Source organism: Candoia aspera, chromosome 18 (genome assembly GCF_035149785.1).
Source record: "Candoia aspera isolate rCanAsp1 chromosome 18, rCanAsp1.hap2, whole genome shotgun sequence".
NCBI classification, from domain to species: domain Eukaryota; kingdom Metazoa; phylum Chordata; class Lepidosauria; order Squamata; family Boidae; genus Candoia; species Candoia aspera.
This window is the reverse complement of record NC_086170.1, coordinates 1,491,390-1,505,609: the sequence shown is the minus strand read 5'-3', so window position 1 is coordinate 1,505,609 and position 14,220 is coordinate 1,491,390. Positions and strand designations below refer to the sequence as shown.

Genomic DNA, 14,220 nt, shown 5'->3' with positions numbered 1-14,220 from the left:
TAGCGCTCTCCTGACCCCCCTTGGAAGTGACGACGGAGCTACCGTGCTTTCGAACAAAACTGAGGTGGATCTGAAAGGGAGGGAAATTTATTTCTCTGCTTTTTTTGTCTATTATACAATTTGTTACAGAAACTGCAAATTTAAAAATTACACTGACATTTGCAGTTCTTAAAATAATAAATTATAGTTCTCACTTTTTTGTCTAAACAGATTTGCTTCTTCTTAAAGTATGAGTCCTTGTTTAAAAATGAAAAAGATTAAAACAGAAAATAGTTTCTATAAATAATAGATGTATTTTGGTTTAGTGCTCCTGCCCTCAGATTTGCGTGGACTTGAATTTTCAAGTACTTTTTGTCCTCCATGATCGCCTTTGCGTGTGTGACTATTTTTTTCCCCTCCCCACTCGTGCACACGTGGGGAAAGGGGGCTTTGCGCGAGAATTGGCCTTGCTGCACTGTGATTGGCGAAGACATGAAACTTTTTTAAAAAAATACTTAAAATTGTTTTTTGTTTGTTTTTTTCTTTTCTTTTTTTTTTTTTGTATTCAGTTTTAATTATCCTCAGACTCCTCCTCGGCTTCTCGTAGCCACGTGAAGAACGCAGTGACAGATTTTAGCGCTACGCCCTTCCCGTTCTGCTCCGCCGGGTCTTTGCTGCTTTCCCATTTGTAGAAGGCATCCTCCGATATCACCTCCTCATCATACAGGCAATCAAAGAACATCCGTAACAAATCTGCAGGAAGGGGGAAAGGAAAGCGTTTCGTGAAGGGCCGGGCCGGGCCGGGCCGGAAAGGCTCCATCTCGTACTTGACCCCCGCCGTCGGGAGAGGCCCCTCTGCCTTCCACGTCCATCAGGGCCGAGTGGAAGGGCGGTCCAGGCAAGGAGAAAGCCTCCAAGCGAGAGCAGGTGAAAGGTCTCAAATCAGGGGAAAATGCTATGCTTGAAGAAGCTGTTTCAAAGTCTGCTTTCCAGAGGCCCCAAGGCTCTCCCCTCTAAAGAAACAGAAGGGGGAATCAGGAGGCCTGCCGAAAACCCACAGCGTATCCTGCCACCTCTGCCCGTGGACAAACGCAATGCTGCATCAGCTAAGGAGACCCCGCGGGTCTGCCCACGCTGCTCCAGGGCCACAGCCATCCACAGAGCGCCAGGGTATCTCACGCGCCACTTTACGTAACCCCCCATCGGGCCATTACAGCCACCTAGTTTAAATCCCAGGACGTGCGGGACACTTACTAGGAGGTTGGTCAAGTTTTACTATTGACGCCTGTAGTGCATAAAGTGCTTGTAGTTCCTTCTCTGTGTCCGCGTCTAGGTACTTGAGTAAGATCGGCACCCTCCGCTTGATAACGGCAGTATCCACTCGCAGGCTAGAGCTATCCACTGGGCGGAAGGAAAAGGAAGTCACATCCCCCTTTCCTCGTAACCTTAGAAAGCTTTTGATTCAGACACTCATCAACCATCAGTGGAGCTGGAGACCGTCTGAGAAACCCTGCCTGGCACCCCTCTTCCCCCCGCCCCCCGCAGAAGCTGGCTGGGAATGCAAGCTGTCCTGGGGCCCAACAAGCCCTGGTCAAATGGAAGACCACCTGCTCTTTGCTTCTCTTCTCTAGCGGGAGCAGCCACCAGAACCCCCGGCTGCGCCTTCTCTGTCACTAACCACCTCTAGTTCCAACTCATCTGCGGATCAGATCCAAAGTTAACATACAGAAAGACTTCCTTCGCTATTTTACGGAACAAGAGGACAGTCCTAGCGTTAAGGAATAAATAAAAGAAACCAATGACACTGAGAATCGCAGCCAGTCTTACCTGGGCCACAATACTGTCTTTTGTGGGAGCAATTCATACCCAGGAAACACATTTGTGCTTAATAAGGAACAGGCGCCAACGGTTCGCGTCCCTTAAAAAAACAGGCATGTGAGTGCCCAAACACGGCGCACCTTCGAATTCTGTTGCGGCCGTTACTCACCTGTAAGAGCCGCTTTACAAACTGCCGTCATTAAAGCTCTAAGGAATGTAGGCGAACTCATCTGGCCTTCATCTAGATTAGCCTGAAATCGAGAGCATCGGCCAGAGTTAAGCAGCCTGCTGGGCCGCACTTCTTCTGAAAAACCCACTGGTTTCTACCAAGCTGGCTCTAGTGACAGGAGAACAGGCGCTCCCCTCTGCCTTCCAGTGTCTTTATTCAGCTGGAATTAAGCCTGTTGCCGCAAAGCATCTAAAAGGGCCTCTTTCCAGTGGCACGCTTCAGACAGTTGAATCCGCACGTGCTTCACAGTTGTTTTAATCTCTAGCCATACGGCTCAGTTCGCCGGGCACCCGCACGATCCTACTAGTGCAAGATGCTTTTTCAGGTAAGTAAAGCAATTCCTGGGGCCTAACGCAGGTTCTGCAGGAAGCAGGAAGGGGAGGCATCGTTCCGGGACAAGGAAGGGCTGAGGCAGGACACGGCCCTTTCCCTAAGAGGCGCCTGGCCTGGTACCGTCAGGGACGGGATGCAAAGAATTTGGAGGCAGTGCAACCTGCATGTGGTCACAAATTTTATACCTCTACCCAGTCAAAGATCTGCTCATCGCCGGCTTCCTCCTCAACAATGAGTTTCTCCAGCTGTCTGTTCAGCTCTTCAGCAGAGAGTTCTTTCTTTGAAAGTGCTTCTGAGGAACTGGAACTGTCAGTTTCTGTGAAGTCCAACTTCTGTAATGTTACAAAAACGACGGCGAGAAATTCAAGCCCAGACTGAAATGCGGTGGCCCCGTCCTGGAGGCGGGGCGTAACAAGGGGCCCTTTCTGACAGGGCGTGCCGGGCAGTGGCTGCGGTCCTCCCAAACCTTGCCATTCGTGATGCCCGCTTCCCACCCAAGGCCACGTCCCCCCATTTCCCTCTTTCGCCTCAACAGGAAACCCAACAGGTCCCCCGCTGAATGCGCAGGCCCCCCTCACCTGCTCCATGAGGAAGGCGTGGACGTCGTCCTCTTCCGGTAAGAAGTCCTTCCAGCTGAGGCCAGCCTCCCTCCATAAGGCTGCCACTTTCTTATGGCTCTGCAACACAAAGCGAGGGATTTGGCTGGGCAGTCAAGGCAAGCGCCACCCTTGGTCTCCCCGTCCTGCACTACTGGCAGGTATCCCGGAAGGTGGCTCCTGCCAACGGCAGCCGAGCCACCGCATCTCCCAGGATAACGAGGGAGCCCCGCAGAGCCCGTCCAGCCTCGCTCGTTCTGTAACGCTAACGAGGAGCAGCGGAAATCCCACCCTGCCCCAGGCCACGGAGGTGCAGTTTGGAAGTATTCAGAAGGCCGAGCAGCAGTCGTTCCTGTTCTTTTCAGAACCAACTGCCCTTGGATTCCAACACTTGGTTAGCCAGAGAGACTTCTAAGCGGGTGCTCCTGGCGACACACTTTGGGTAAGTCTCGGCCGGAAGCTCACAGGCGGCCTTCTTGGCCTCGCCCGTTAGACCAGGGATCTTTTGAGGATTTGCACGGATCCGCAAGCCAGACAGCACATTTACCATTTGTTTGCATAGAAGGTGCAATATTTTGGAAAGCAAAACGCCGGCTCTTCGCACGGGAAGCAAGGGCTTACTAAATTCTCTGAAACAGAGGAGAAACAAGCGTCAGCTCTGCCCCCTCAGAGGAGCTGCCACAGCCCTGGGTTGCCTCTCAGTGGTCAAAGCCAGATGGTGATCCCCTGCAGGCCTGGCAGAGACCCCACGGGCCACGCTCCCCTGCCCAGCCTGCCGGAGTACCAGCCACCAGGACCAGGGGAGGAGAGGCCGCCTGGCTTACATCACAAGTTCTCTCATAGGGATGCCTCCTTCTTTCAACATCGGGGTCACCAATTCAGCCAAGTACAGCCAGATGTGGGGGATATCGATGGCCATGTCGTCGGCGGTCTCCAAAGTGTCCGCAAACCTGGGCCAGAAAGGCAAGCCCTTCACATGCCTGCTCGGCAGGGAGGTGGGCGGGTTGCTTCTGCCCTCAGCCCCGGTGCGATGGCATCAGAAGTTGGCACCCGCAAAAAAGAAGAGGTGGCCAGGGAGCAGTCTCGCTCTCTGGCATCTTACCCACCCCTTGAAGAAGTCCTGCTTGCTGAGCTTCTCTGACTGCACCAGCTGATACAGCAGCTGGCCCATGTGGTCTCTGGTGATCTGGCTCCTCTCCAGGGTGGACTCCACACCAACTTGCACAAACACCGGCAGGATGCCAGGCACGTTCAGCTCTTCCACACACTGCACTGCTTCCTGTGGAGACGTGGGGAGCGCGCGGGCTGAGGGGGTGCCTTCCCTGCTGCCAGGCCCTTCCAAAAGCTGCACCGAAGAGGGGCTGGCACAGCAGCACAGGCCGAGTTCAAGCACCCTCTGCCCAGCATCCCGGCCGGCCTTGTGCAGGGCTGACCCAGCCTTTCCCAGGCAGGGAGTGGACGGGCCCATCTGCAAGGGCCTGATGCCGGCCCCCCTCGTGCCAGGTTTGCTTTTCGTTCCTCGTTTCTTGGACTGATTGACCGTCCGGAGACCCAGTTGCAAGTCAGATGGCCATACCCGTCAATTAAAGAAAGAAAAGCAAAACATCACCCCCCCACAGTACTCCATTTACCTTGTAATCATTAATGTGCAAGAATTCATCAATGATCGATTTGCACTTCCTTTCGATTTCCTCTTCTGACAAGGCAGGCTTTTCTTGGGGGTGAGGAATGAGGACTTCAGACTTGACTGAAGATTTTTTTTTGGGGGGGGGGAGGAGAGAACAGGCCCAGGAGTGAGGAAGCTTTCTGTACGTGGAAGAATCTCTGCCAGAGCCCACGCGCAAGAGCCCATTTTAATGAAAAGCAACCGTTCTGCTCAGATCAGTGGCTTGCTTTTCCCATGAAGCTTAAGGCTGCCTCAGTTCAACAAAAGAACGCCAGCAAGCATCAGGCGAGCTCCCGCCTCTGCCCCAGGGAGCCCCCAGGGGCGAGGACCCTCCGCCCCCAGGACAGGCGGGAGGCAGGGGAGCGCTCACCCGCCTCCCGGGCTTTGCTCTTGTCCACCTCGCTGCTGTTCCGGTCGCTTTCCAGGCCGCCCGTCAGCTGCTTCACAGTCTCCAGCATCTCCCTCCGCTGTTCCTCCTGCGCCTGGTTGTCCAAGAGCTGCTCTTTGCTGCTGCTGCCGAGCCGCAGGAAGGCGTTGGGGCGGGAGACGGCGGAGGGCGGCAGCTTGTCGTTCTTCTCCCTGCCGGTGCTCCCCCGGCTGGAGGAAGGACAGCGCAGAGATGTGAGCGGAGCTGCCAGAGGACCCGAGAGGCCAGGCTCTTCGGCGCTTCGGTCCGAAGATTAGCACCCGGCTGCAGCACAGCGCAAGGCCCGGCGGTGCCAGGAGAGCCGGCCGCCACTCAGTTCCACCGTCCCGCTTTCGAGCAAAAGGCAACCTCACCAAATCGGCAGGAGGCTGCTGGGGGCTTTACCTAGTCAAGGCCCGGCGAGGATCCAACTCCAGGGTGGCGCCGGAGACAGACGACGCAGACGTCTGCAGCGCAGAGAAGCGGTTCAGGCTTGTAGTGCTCGGTCGCAAGCAGTCTGCAGGGGGCACGGAGAGGAGAGAGCCTGCTCTCAGGACACGGAGCACCCCCCACCCAGCCCTGTGGAGGTTTTCCAGCAAGCGCCGGCTTAGTCGTCCCCCAACACTACCCACGGGACATTTTTTAAAAGTTTTTTTTTATCCCACCATTATTATTTTTATAAATAATTTAAGGCAGGGAACATACCTCGTACTCCCTCCTCTTCCTATTTTCCCCACAACAACCCTGTGAGGTGGGTTGGGCTGAGAGAGAGGGACTGGCCCAAGGTCACCCAGCCGGCTTTCGAGCCTCAGGCAGGGCTAGAACTCTGAGTCTCCTGGTTTCTAGCCCAGTGCCTGAACTGCAAGACCAAACCAGGCACCACGTTCGCCCAGGCCCAGGCCCAGCTGCCCCGCCCTTACCGATCTCACTGGCCTTGGCTCCACCGCTGCTGCCCTTTCCCCAGCTGCCCAACTGGGCTTTGGGCACGAGCTGGATCTTCTCGTCTATCGTGGGCTGCAGGGGCAGAACCAGAGATCAACAAGCACCCAGAGGCTGGGCAGTTCCTTGCCCCCGGGCCAGCCCAGCCCAGCCCTGCAGCGCCAACTGAGGCTTCCCCTTCCACCCGTTCTCGTCTCCAGAGTAGGGCACAAGAGAGAGGAATGGCCAGAGCCCTGCCCTCCAATGCCTCTGCAGGCCTTCCCGGGACTAGAAGGGCGGCTTGAGGGGGGTTCCTTCAAGTTCCAGCCCAGCTCTTCGCCATCTCCCAAAGGTGTCCCTGCCGGCAATGCAGAACGCACGGTCAGTGACCTGGCTCAGCCACGGCCTGAATCTTCTAACGCTCCTCTGTTCAGACACTAACCCTGCCTGGCTTGGCTTCCTGGCAACCGCCAGGTTCTGCTGTGAGTCCCAGAAGGGATCTCTGCCTTCATGAGTACCTTGGTGATTTTAAGGAACTTGGTGGGGTCCAGCACACGACTGTTTTTTGCCCCCTGCACGGTGTTCCATCCTCCCTCTTCCACCCTCTGGACACCTGCAAAAGTTGAAATAACTCTGATAAATATTAGCGATGTTTGTTGGGTATTCATGCAGCATTAACTCTGCTCCCAGGGTGCAACCATCCGCGAATCCAGACTGCACAGCAGCCCTGGGAAAACCCGTCACCTGGAAGACGGCTCTCCAGGGGAGTTCCTGGAGCTCTGCGGAACACCTGGCGGCGGTTCGCCCTGGCCCGGCTCAGAAAGTGCCCTCCCCAGCTGGCCCTGGGAGGCCTCAAGCCACGTGGGGGAACTGGGGTCAGCCGCCCAAACCGAGGCCCCTTACCCGGCCGCCTCTTCTCTTTGGTCATCAGCTGCTGGACTTTCCGCTGCTCTTCCTGCTCCTCAATTTTAGCTTCTTTGTGGATCTGCTCTATTGTCTTTGGGCCCTGATCTGCCCTCCGCGAAACCCAGTTGCACTGAAGAAGAGCAGGGAGGGAAGGAGGGAGGGGCGGCTGACAGGGCAGCTCTGCTCTCCCAGCCCCAGGCATGGGAACGGGCCGGTGAGGAGGAGGCCCTCCCTGGAACAGCGCAGACCGAGGAGCACCGGATGCCCACGGACGACGGTTAACTCAACCGCCAGCCTGGAGCCCCGCTGCCCGCCAACCTTCCCTAGAGGAGGAGGAGGGGCCGAGGGAGAAAGCCCGGAGTCACCCTCAACCTCTTCCCTCCGCGGACACGTACCTGCCGAAGGTCAATGACATCCTGCAGCATGAACCGGATTCTCGAAGAGGTTTTTCTCTCCTTCACAATTTTCTCCATCTGATTGAAATACTGGTCCATTCGAGGCTGGGGAGAGGGGAACGAACCGCATCTGACGCCTGGCCTCCTTTCCCTACCGCGCTCAAGTGTTCAAAGGGGGCAGGTGGGGGGAAAGGCCTGGCCTCCAAAGACTCCCAGCCTCCTCACCTTGGCCTTCTCAAAGTCCAGGTCTTTGCCGATGGTGGTCAGCAAGCGGCAGAGGCACTCCAGGGATTCCTCGTCGTGGTTCTTCAGCAGCTTCACCACGCAGTCGTGCATGATGGCCTCCGTCAGCATCTTCAGCTTGAACAGCTCCCCGATGAACTTGATGTTGCCGATGGACCGCCTCCGGGCCTTGTCCTTGGCCTCCTCCAGTTCATCGTGGAGCCGAGTCCTCTCCTCGGGCTGTGGGACGAGGACAGAGGCCGGAGGAAGCCAGTCACTGGCTGGGCGAGTGCCGAGGGCACCTTCTCTCCTCTGCTCCCCGCTGCTCCTCCCTAGGCTGGCCGTCAGGAGCGTTTTTGTTCCCCTCCGGGCTGGTTCTGCTGCTCCAAGGCCTGCGAAGCCGCAGCTCCCCCCAGCAGCCGGGGGGGGGGGGCATCACGCAACTCACCATGGCGGCAGCCTCCAGCTCCTTCTGCTTCTTCTCAAAGACGTCGTCATCGGCTTTGTCCTTTTCAAACTCTTTCTGGCAACGGTTCAGCAACAGCTTGCGGAAGTTGACTGTGCTCCCAGGCTTGTCCGCCATGGGCACTTTCAGCTGCAGGCCCAAAAGCAGAAGGTAAACAGCGAGCAGACAACCACACGCGGGACGCCTTCTGGCAGCCACAATCAGCCTGTGTGGTCTCTGCACAAGAGCCCCCGCTTGTGAGTTCCTGCTGCCTTCGGGCAGCCAAGTCTGCTAACAAAAGCAACGGGCAGCCGCCACGGGTTCTGGGAAAGGGGCAGAAAAGACGCTCCAGTTATGGCTCCTTCCCTCTACAACCCCGCTGGCCCACTTAACTTCTGCGCTGGCAGGGATGTGGGGGATCTTAGCAGCTGCTTTGAACAGCTGGAGGGGCAGCTGTTCCATTACGACGTTAGCCCTTGAGGAACCTCCGCTACCTTCTGTGTCTCTGGGCGGCCTCAGCAGGCCCCCGGTACGGCTCCACGTGAGGGGGGTTGGGCTGGCCCGGAGTCGTCCAGTGAGCCTCCACGGCCCGAGGGGGTCTGCACCCAGGGGTCCCCAGCCCTACTGGAGGAGATGCCTCGGGCCCTCCTGGCCGCTCCAAACGGCTGCTCCCCAGCCTTACCATGACGAGGCCCCTGCACATGTTGGCGTACGCCACCGAGAAGCTGGGCTCGTCAATGGCTTTCTCAAACACCAGATCGATGACCCCTTTCAGCCTCTCCTCCGTGTCCACCGTCAGGTCGGTCACCTGCTTCATGAGCTGGCTGAACATCTGGGGAGTCAGCTTGTTCAAGATGCTTCGGACCTTGCGCAACAGCTCCTGAGAGAAAGAAGGGGAAGAGGAGTCCGGCGCGGCTCCTGCACCCAGAAGAGCAGTGAAGGACAACGTGGGTGGCAGCCGACCGACTTCCCAGGGACCCCCGTCTAAGCCAGCACTCCTCTCCCCACGACGGCTGGGCTGGCAGGGAAAGGAGAAGAGGCAGCCGGGGCCCAGAGCCACAAGTGCCCACCCAGGACCGCCTCTGCTCTAGGAGCCCCTTCCTCCGCGTGGAGGAAGCAGGAGAGAGCAACGAGGCACCTACAGCGAGAGAGGAAAGGCCAGTCAAAAGAGGCAGTGGGGCATCTGGCACTTGTTACCGACTCCCTCAGCGCCACGCAAGCCAAACACAGAGCCAACGGGCCGGCCAGCGCTTTTCTCCACTCCTCACCTGCGTCTTGATGCTCTCGGGGTCCTCCGCTTGCGTCTCCCGCTTCAGGCTCGGCTTCCAGGCGTTCTCGGCTTTCTTCAGATGAACATCCTCTTTGACACAAACCGTGATGATCTTCCTGGGCTCCCTCCTCTGGCCTGGCTGAGATCGCCGGGGCCCAACGTTCAACAGCTAAGGCAAAAATGAGCCATCCGGATAGTACGCCTGGCTTTACAGAGAGAGCAGCTCAACCTGCCCTCCAGCTACACGCACACGCAGAAGCGGGCCCTCTGGATTAGCCTGCTGGAACGAGCACCGAGAGCAGCTGCCTCTGAAGATGGCGGAGAGCGCAGGGGAGCCATGTCAGCCCTCAGGCCTGCTCCGGACAGGGGACCCTGGTGACCTATGCAATTCCAGGGCCAATCCGAGGTGTACCGAGCCAGGGATTGCCTTTAAAGCACTGGGTGGTTTGCCCGCAAACCTGGCTCAAGTGGCGGAGGCCAGGAATTCCAGGCCTCTCCAAATCCGGTCCTTGGAAAGCCACTGCTGAGCTGAACAGGCCAGATGCTCCAACTCGGAGCAGGGAAGACAGAGGAACCCAACCAACTCAAACGCTCGAATATTCCAGGCGGTTTTTCACCAGGTAAGTTGCCGGTCTGTCATTTTATAGGCAGCTTTTCCCACCCTTGGTGTGCGTTCAAATGGCTAATATTTTATGCTGCTATTTTTACAGGTTAACTTGTTTTTATGTTCCTGATTGTGAACCGTCTCTAAAAGGATTTAGGCCCCAAAAGACGGTAGGAGATTATCTAAATGAAGGTAAAATTGCATCTCCAGCAGCATCCTGATCAAACCAGCACCCAGAAGGTCGGTTGGTGACCATCAGCCACCGGCGGAAACCGCCTGGCAGACTGTGGAATCCAAGGCAGAATCTCTGCAGTCCGTGTCTGACTCTCCTTGACCATGTTGTCTGACTGCGTTTGCTGTCGGAGGGATACCCTGTTTCTTTCCAAAGAACTCCAACCCTTCTGAGGATCGAGAGACAGACACTTTGGAATCCCACTCTTGTTCTGGAAAATAGGTTCACCCTTCTCTTTATTACGTTGTACGCATGGGGGTGGGCTATCTGCATTTTAAATTTATCACAGCCAAAACTCAACAGTCGCTATCACGGAACACGCAGCCAGTGGAAAAAGAGCAGTGCGCATTTCAAGCCCGGCCACGAAACCAAGCTAACAGCAACCCTTTTCCTCAAAAGAAAACCCCAGCGGGGAAGAAGGAACTAATCTTCCCTGTTCTTTCCTTCTGTTTGCTAAGGCATTTTAGCCCACTGCTTTCCAAAAAGCACGTGATCAACACTGCAGCAGCAGCAAAATGCAGCATCCAGCATGCCCTGACTATGCATCAATGGAAACGCCTCCGAGTTAACAGGATTGATCCAGAAGGACCACGAGGCACCTCCCCAGCATGCTGCTGAGGAGATTCACCAGGTAATGCTGCCAAGACTTGGGAGACCAAGCAACTGAGCAGGAGACATCTCATTCACACATGGCACAGGGTTCCAAGGGCACAGGCCAGAGAGGCTCCAGGGCAGGCACCCACTGCTAGACATTCTAGACAGGAGAAGTCAGTCATCTTCAGCAGCCCAACCTCCCTTGCAGACTCTGCAACGGTGCTGAATCCCCAGCTGGTTGGGCGAAGGCTCCTGGGGGCTCTGAAGGGCCATAGGTGACCACCCCTGCCCCCAACCCTGCCAGAGGCTTGAAAGACACCTGGAACACTGTCCTAGCAAGACTGTCCAAGACCACCTTTTTTCCAAGCTCCCCCCTGAACTGCACTGTTGACAGCACACAGGGCCTTGTTCAGTGAAGCTGGTCTTGTCCGCAAAGCCGCTGACCTCCATTAGATTGTTACTTCCCACTTTGGCCTTAATTAGGCAGATGCTCTTTGCTAAATACTTCACTATTCCTTGCTAACATGTAACCTTCCCTTGCTGATGCCTGAACTATGCAGCTATTTCTTGAGGAAGCAACTGGGGGGCGAAGGGGGGAGAGGAGAGAGGAGGAAAGCCTGTAAAATTGGCCCAGTACAGGAAGCACAACATGGGTGGTTCACTACGGCCTGCCTCTCCCGCCATCTGCACTCCCCATGGCTGATTGGGAAGGGGTCTCTCCCATGTAAGCATACTGGGTTAATCAATAAAGCTTTGTTAATTAGATTTATGCTGGTTTCTGTTGTTCATTCTTTCTTTGGAATCTGAACCGTGGCTCCCTCAGTCAGCAAAAACCCAGCAAATGGTAGAAACAGACGGTTTCCCCTTCCCCTGACAACTGAGGTGGCCAAGAGCCTGATCAGGCCCAAGCCTGCCTGCAGCCCCCTTCAGCTTCAGCTGCAGAGCTCCTGATCTCAGGCAGGCAACAACGCCCTGGGCTGTCCATTGCTGCCAAGAAAACAGCAGGTATTTCTGAAGCAGAAGCTTGTTAGCACATCCCCTGGATTACCAGGCAGCCGAGGCAGGAAACGCCACGGCAAGGGCTGAGAGCAGCGAGCAGGAAACATTCCCCCGGCGTGGCATTCCGTGCTGCAAGCCAGATGCAGGAGAAGCAAGTGGGCCCAAGAGGACTTACCTGGCCGCCCCCTTCGCACAGGACTGCAAAGAGCAGCCTCGGGTGGATCCAGCTGAGGCCCAAGGTCCAGCATGCCCTCTGCGGGGGACGTCCTCCCCACCCCTGATGCAGCGCAAGCCTGGCGCCCTTTCAGCGGCAGCCCGCATGAGGCCACTCCTCTTTTGGGGTACGGAGGAAGGCCTCAGCAAATGGATGCTCATCGTGGGGCGGGAACAGGGCTGGGAAAGGGGGCAGCGGGAAGGCTTACCCCTATCTGCAGGCTCCTCAGCTGTGGGTGAGATGAGACCAACAAAGGGCATGCTGGGGTGCCACATCGAGCGCCAGAGGGGAGTCCAGGCGGGGGCTGCACTTTGCAGGCCTGAAGGAATGAAGGAAGGAGGGGAGCGTCACCTGCCGACTGAGGCCGGGAAGCCCGGCCAGGGAAGAGCTTCGGTGGGGACAACAGTCCGTGCTGGCCAGCCAGCTGATCCCTGCCTGGCCACCCTCCCCGCCCTTTCCAGGCTGCCATCAGCCACCGACTGGAAAACCCAAAGAGCAGATGCTCTGCAGAGCCCCGCCCCAGGAGGAACCGCAGCTTGGGAAAGCACCCAGGGAGGCCTGAGCTTCGGAGGAAGTGAACGGAGCAGAGCGGAGCAGAGCGCTGGGGAACCACGCAAACAAAAGAAAGGAAAAAGAGGAGAAGGAACGGAAAGAGAAACTGCGGGTTGAAATTTCCTCATATCTGCTGGGGCACCAGCCGATTATGTGCAGAGCAGGACAGCAAAAACTCACTGGCAATGAAAACACAAGGCCGTTCTCACTTACTGTTGTACCCCGCCCACCAGGGACCTGTCTTCCAAAATCAGCAAACGCCGGTGTGAAGTCTGGGCCCCGGGCCAGTATCCGAGAGTCCAAAGTCCGAAGAGGCAGTTTGGGCTGATTGATCTGTGTTGGCAGAAAGAAGCAGAGTTACAGGGGTCCCACAGCAGGTATGCCGATTAGCGAGCAGGAGGGGGGCTGGCTGCAGAAGAAGCCCCCGCAACTTTAGTCGGGCCCTCCTGAATGCCTGTTCAGATGGTCCAAAGGAAACCGAACGGGGGTTTCTAGGGACACCAACCGACAGGATAGCTGAGACAAAGTCAGCAGTGGTATCCCATCTCCTTTCTCCTCCTCTCTGCGGCCTGCTTTGCCATCAAGTCCCAGCAAAGCATGTCCAGCACATTCCCCACAACGTTTGATGCCAAACCGACTCACAGGCTCACCTTCTCGAGGACGACATCGCTGATTGGAGGCAGCCCCTCTGGCTTCTGGATGCAGGCAGGCATGAACTGGAAGTCCAGCAGGAAGTCTCGATCGTATTGCCTCTTCCCTTCGGTGTCCACAGGCTTCCACTGTTCTGTAGTGGCAGAAACGTGGCTCTTGCAGCCGAACCGCCCGCTCTGTGCTGGGGCAGGGGGGCCGTAAGGTCCGGGCAAAAGTGGGGGACGAGGCCATTCAGGCTGCCCTGAAGTCCCCCAGAGACGGGGAGACGAGCAGCAGAGGAGTCACAAAACCGCTCTGCTCCCTCACGTGGCTGACCGGATTGCCCTCTTTTGGCAAATGCCAACGATGGTTATTGTTATATAACTGGGAAGACACCAGAGGTGGCGCAGAAGAGAAGGAAAAAGGGGCTGCGGCTCCCGCCCAGTTCCGTTTTCAAAGGAGGGATGCGGTGATCAGGCTCCTTCAGAATCCTCTGGGACCATCCGAAAGGGAAAGCCCCCTGCCAACCCCCAAAAGTCTCATTTTGTTCAGAAATGAGCTGGAAGGGAGGCGGGCGGAGGAGCAGCAAAAGCGTGTGGGAGCCCGGTATCTACAAAAAGGAGAACGGCCATTCTCTTCACAAGTCTACGAGACTCTCTGAGTGTGTGTGCCGGACCCTCAAAAGTTAAGATACCGGAACGTCAGCAGGCACCATCAGTTTCTGGACCACGGACCTGCGGGACGCATGCCGCCGAGTGTGCAGACGCCCCACCCCCCGGAGCCCTCTCCCTCGGAGCTGGTCCCTTTGTTCCTTGAGGCTGGGGGGCAGAGGGGCTGTCTGGGGAGTCCCGCTCTCCGAGCCGAGGGGCTGGACCTGGGATGGGAATACCTGGCTTGTACTGGCAGGCTGGGGCTTCGCTGGCGCTCTCTGTGCAAGCTTCTTCCCTCTCGGAGATGCCCTCAGCACCATTGCGGAGAGCATCTCCTGCTTCCTGCTCGCCGTTTTCCTCCGTCGCTTTTGCTGCTTTCAGGTCGGAGGGAGAGGCCCTCCCAGGACTCACAGCCTCCTGCTCAGGTTCAGGGATTCGGTCCCCTTCAAGTTCCTCTTCTGCCTTAGGCTGAAGCAGAAGCAAGGCCACAATCAGCCACCCCCCGCCAAGCGTTCGGGTAACAGGCACAGCCGCCTCTCCCCGCAAAGGCTGCAGCGAGGCT

At 56.9% G+C, this 14,220-nt stretch overlaps 1 protein-coding gene across 18 annotated transcripts in view; it reads right to left on the bottom strand.

Moving 5' to 3' along the window:
* Positions 1 to 65: 65 nt before the first annotated feature.
* The window catches only part of EIF4G3 (eukaryotic translation initiation factor 4 gamma 3), a 52,102-nt gene continuing 37,947 nt past the window's right edge, over positions 66 to 14,220 (bottom strand). For 11 of the 18 annotated variants that reach the window (XM_063317525.1, XM_063317531.1, XM_063317532.1 and 8 more), the window contains 23 exons: positions 13,898 to 14,126; positions 13,029 to 13,162; positions 12,592 to 12,711; positions 12,035 to 12,145; positions 9,182 to 9,352; positions 8,596 to 8,793; positions 7,917 to 8,063; positions 7,472 to 7,708; positions 7,247 to 7,351; positions 6,849 to 6,981; positions 6,464 to 6,558; positions 5,948 to 6,041; positions 5,433 to 5,544; positions 4,992 to 5,218; positions 4,587 to 4,702; positions 4,062 to 4,234; positions 3,780 to 3,905; positions 3,503 to 3,584; positions 2,938 to 3,036; positions 2,545 to 2,691; positions 1,967 to 2,048; positions 1,234 to 1,380; positions 66 to 732 (listed from right to left, as the gene is read on the bottom strand). In XM_063317525.1, the coding sequence (XP_063173595.1) occupies positions 551 to 732; positions 1,234 to 1,380; positions 1,967 to 2,048; positions 2,545 to 2,691; positions 2,938 to 3,036; positions 3,503 to 3,584; positions 3,780 to 3,905; positions 4,062 to 4,234; positions 4,587 to 4,702; positions 4,992 to 5,218; positions 5,433 to 5,544; positions 5,948 to 6,041; positions 6,464 to 6,558; positions 6,849 to 6,981; positions 7,247 to 7,351; positions 7,472 to 7,708; positions 7,917 to 8,063; positions 8,596 to 8,793; positions 9,182 to 9,352; positions 12,035 to 12,145; positions 12,592 to 12,711; positions 13,029 to 13,162; positions 13,898 to 14,126 (3,267 nt within the window). In that variant the 3' untranslated portion in view covers positions 66 to 550. The remainder of the gene's footprint in view (positions 733 to 1,233; positions 1,381 to 1,966; positions 2,049 to 2,544; positions 2,692 to 2,937; positions 3,037 to 3,502; positions 3,585 to 3,779; positions 3,906 to 4,061; positions 4,235 to 4,586; positions 4,703 to 4,991; positions 5,219 to 5,432; positions 5,545 to 5,947; positions 6,042 to 6,463; positions 6,559 to 6,848; positions 6,982 to 7,246; positions 7,352 to 7,471; positions 7,709 to 7,916; positions 8,064 to 8,595; positions 8,794 to 9,181; positions 9,353 to 12,034; positions 12,146 to 12,591; positions 12,712 to 13,028; positions 13,163 to 13,897; positions 14,127 to 14,220) is intronic. The other 7 variants (XM_063317535.1, XM_063317526.1, XM_063317536.1 and 4 more) reach the window with 3 other exon arrangements.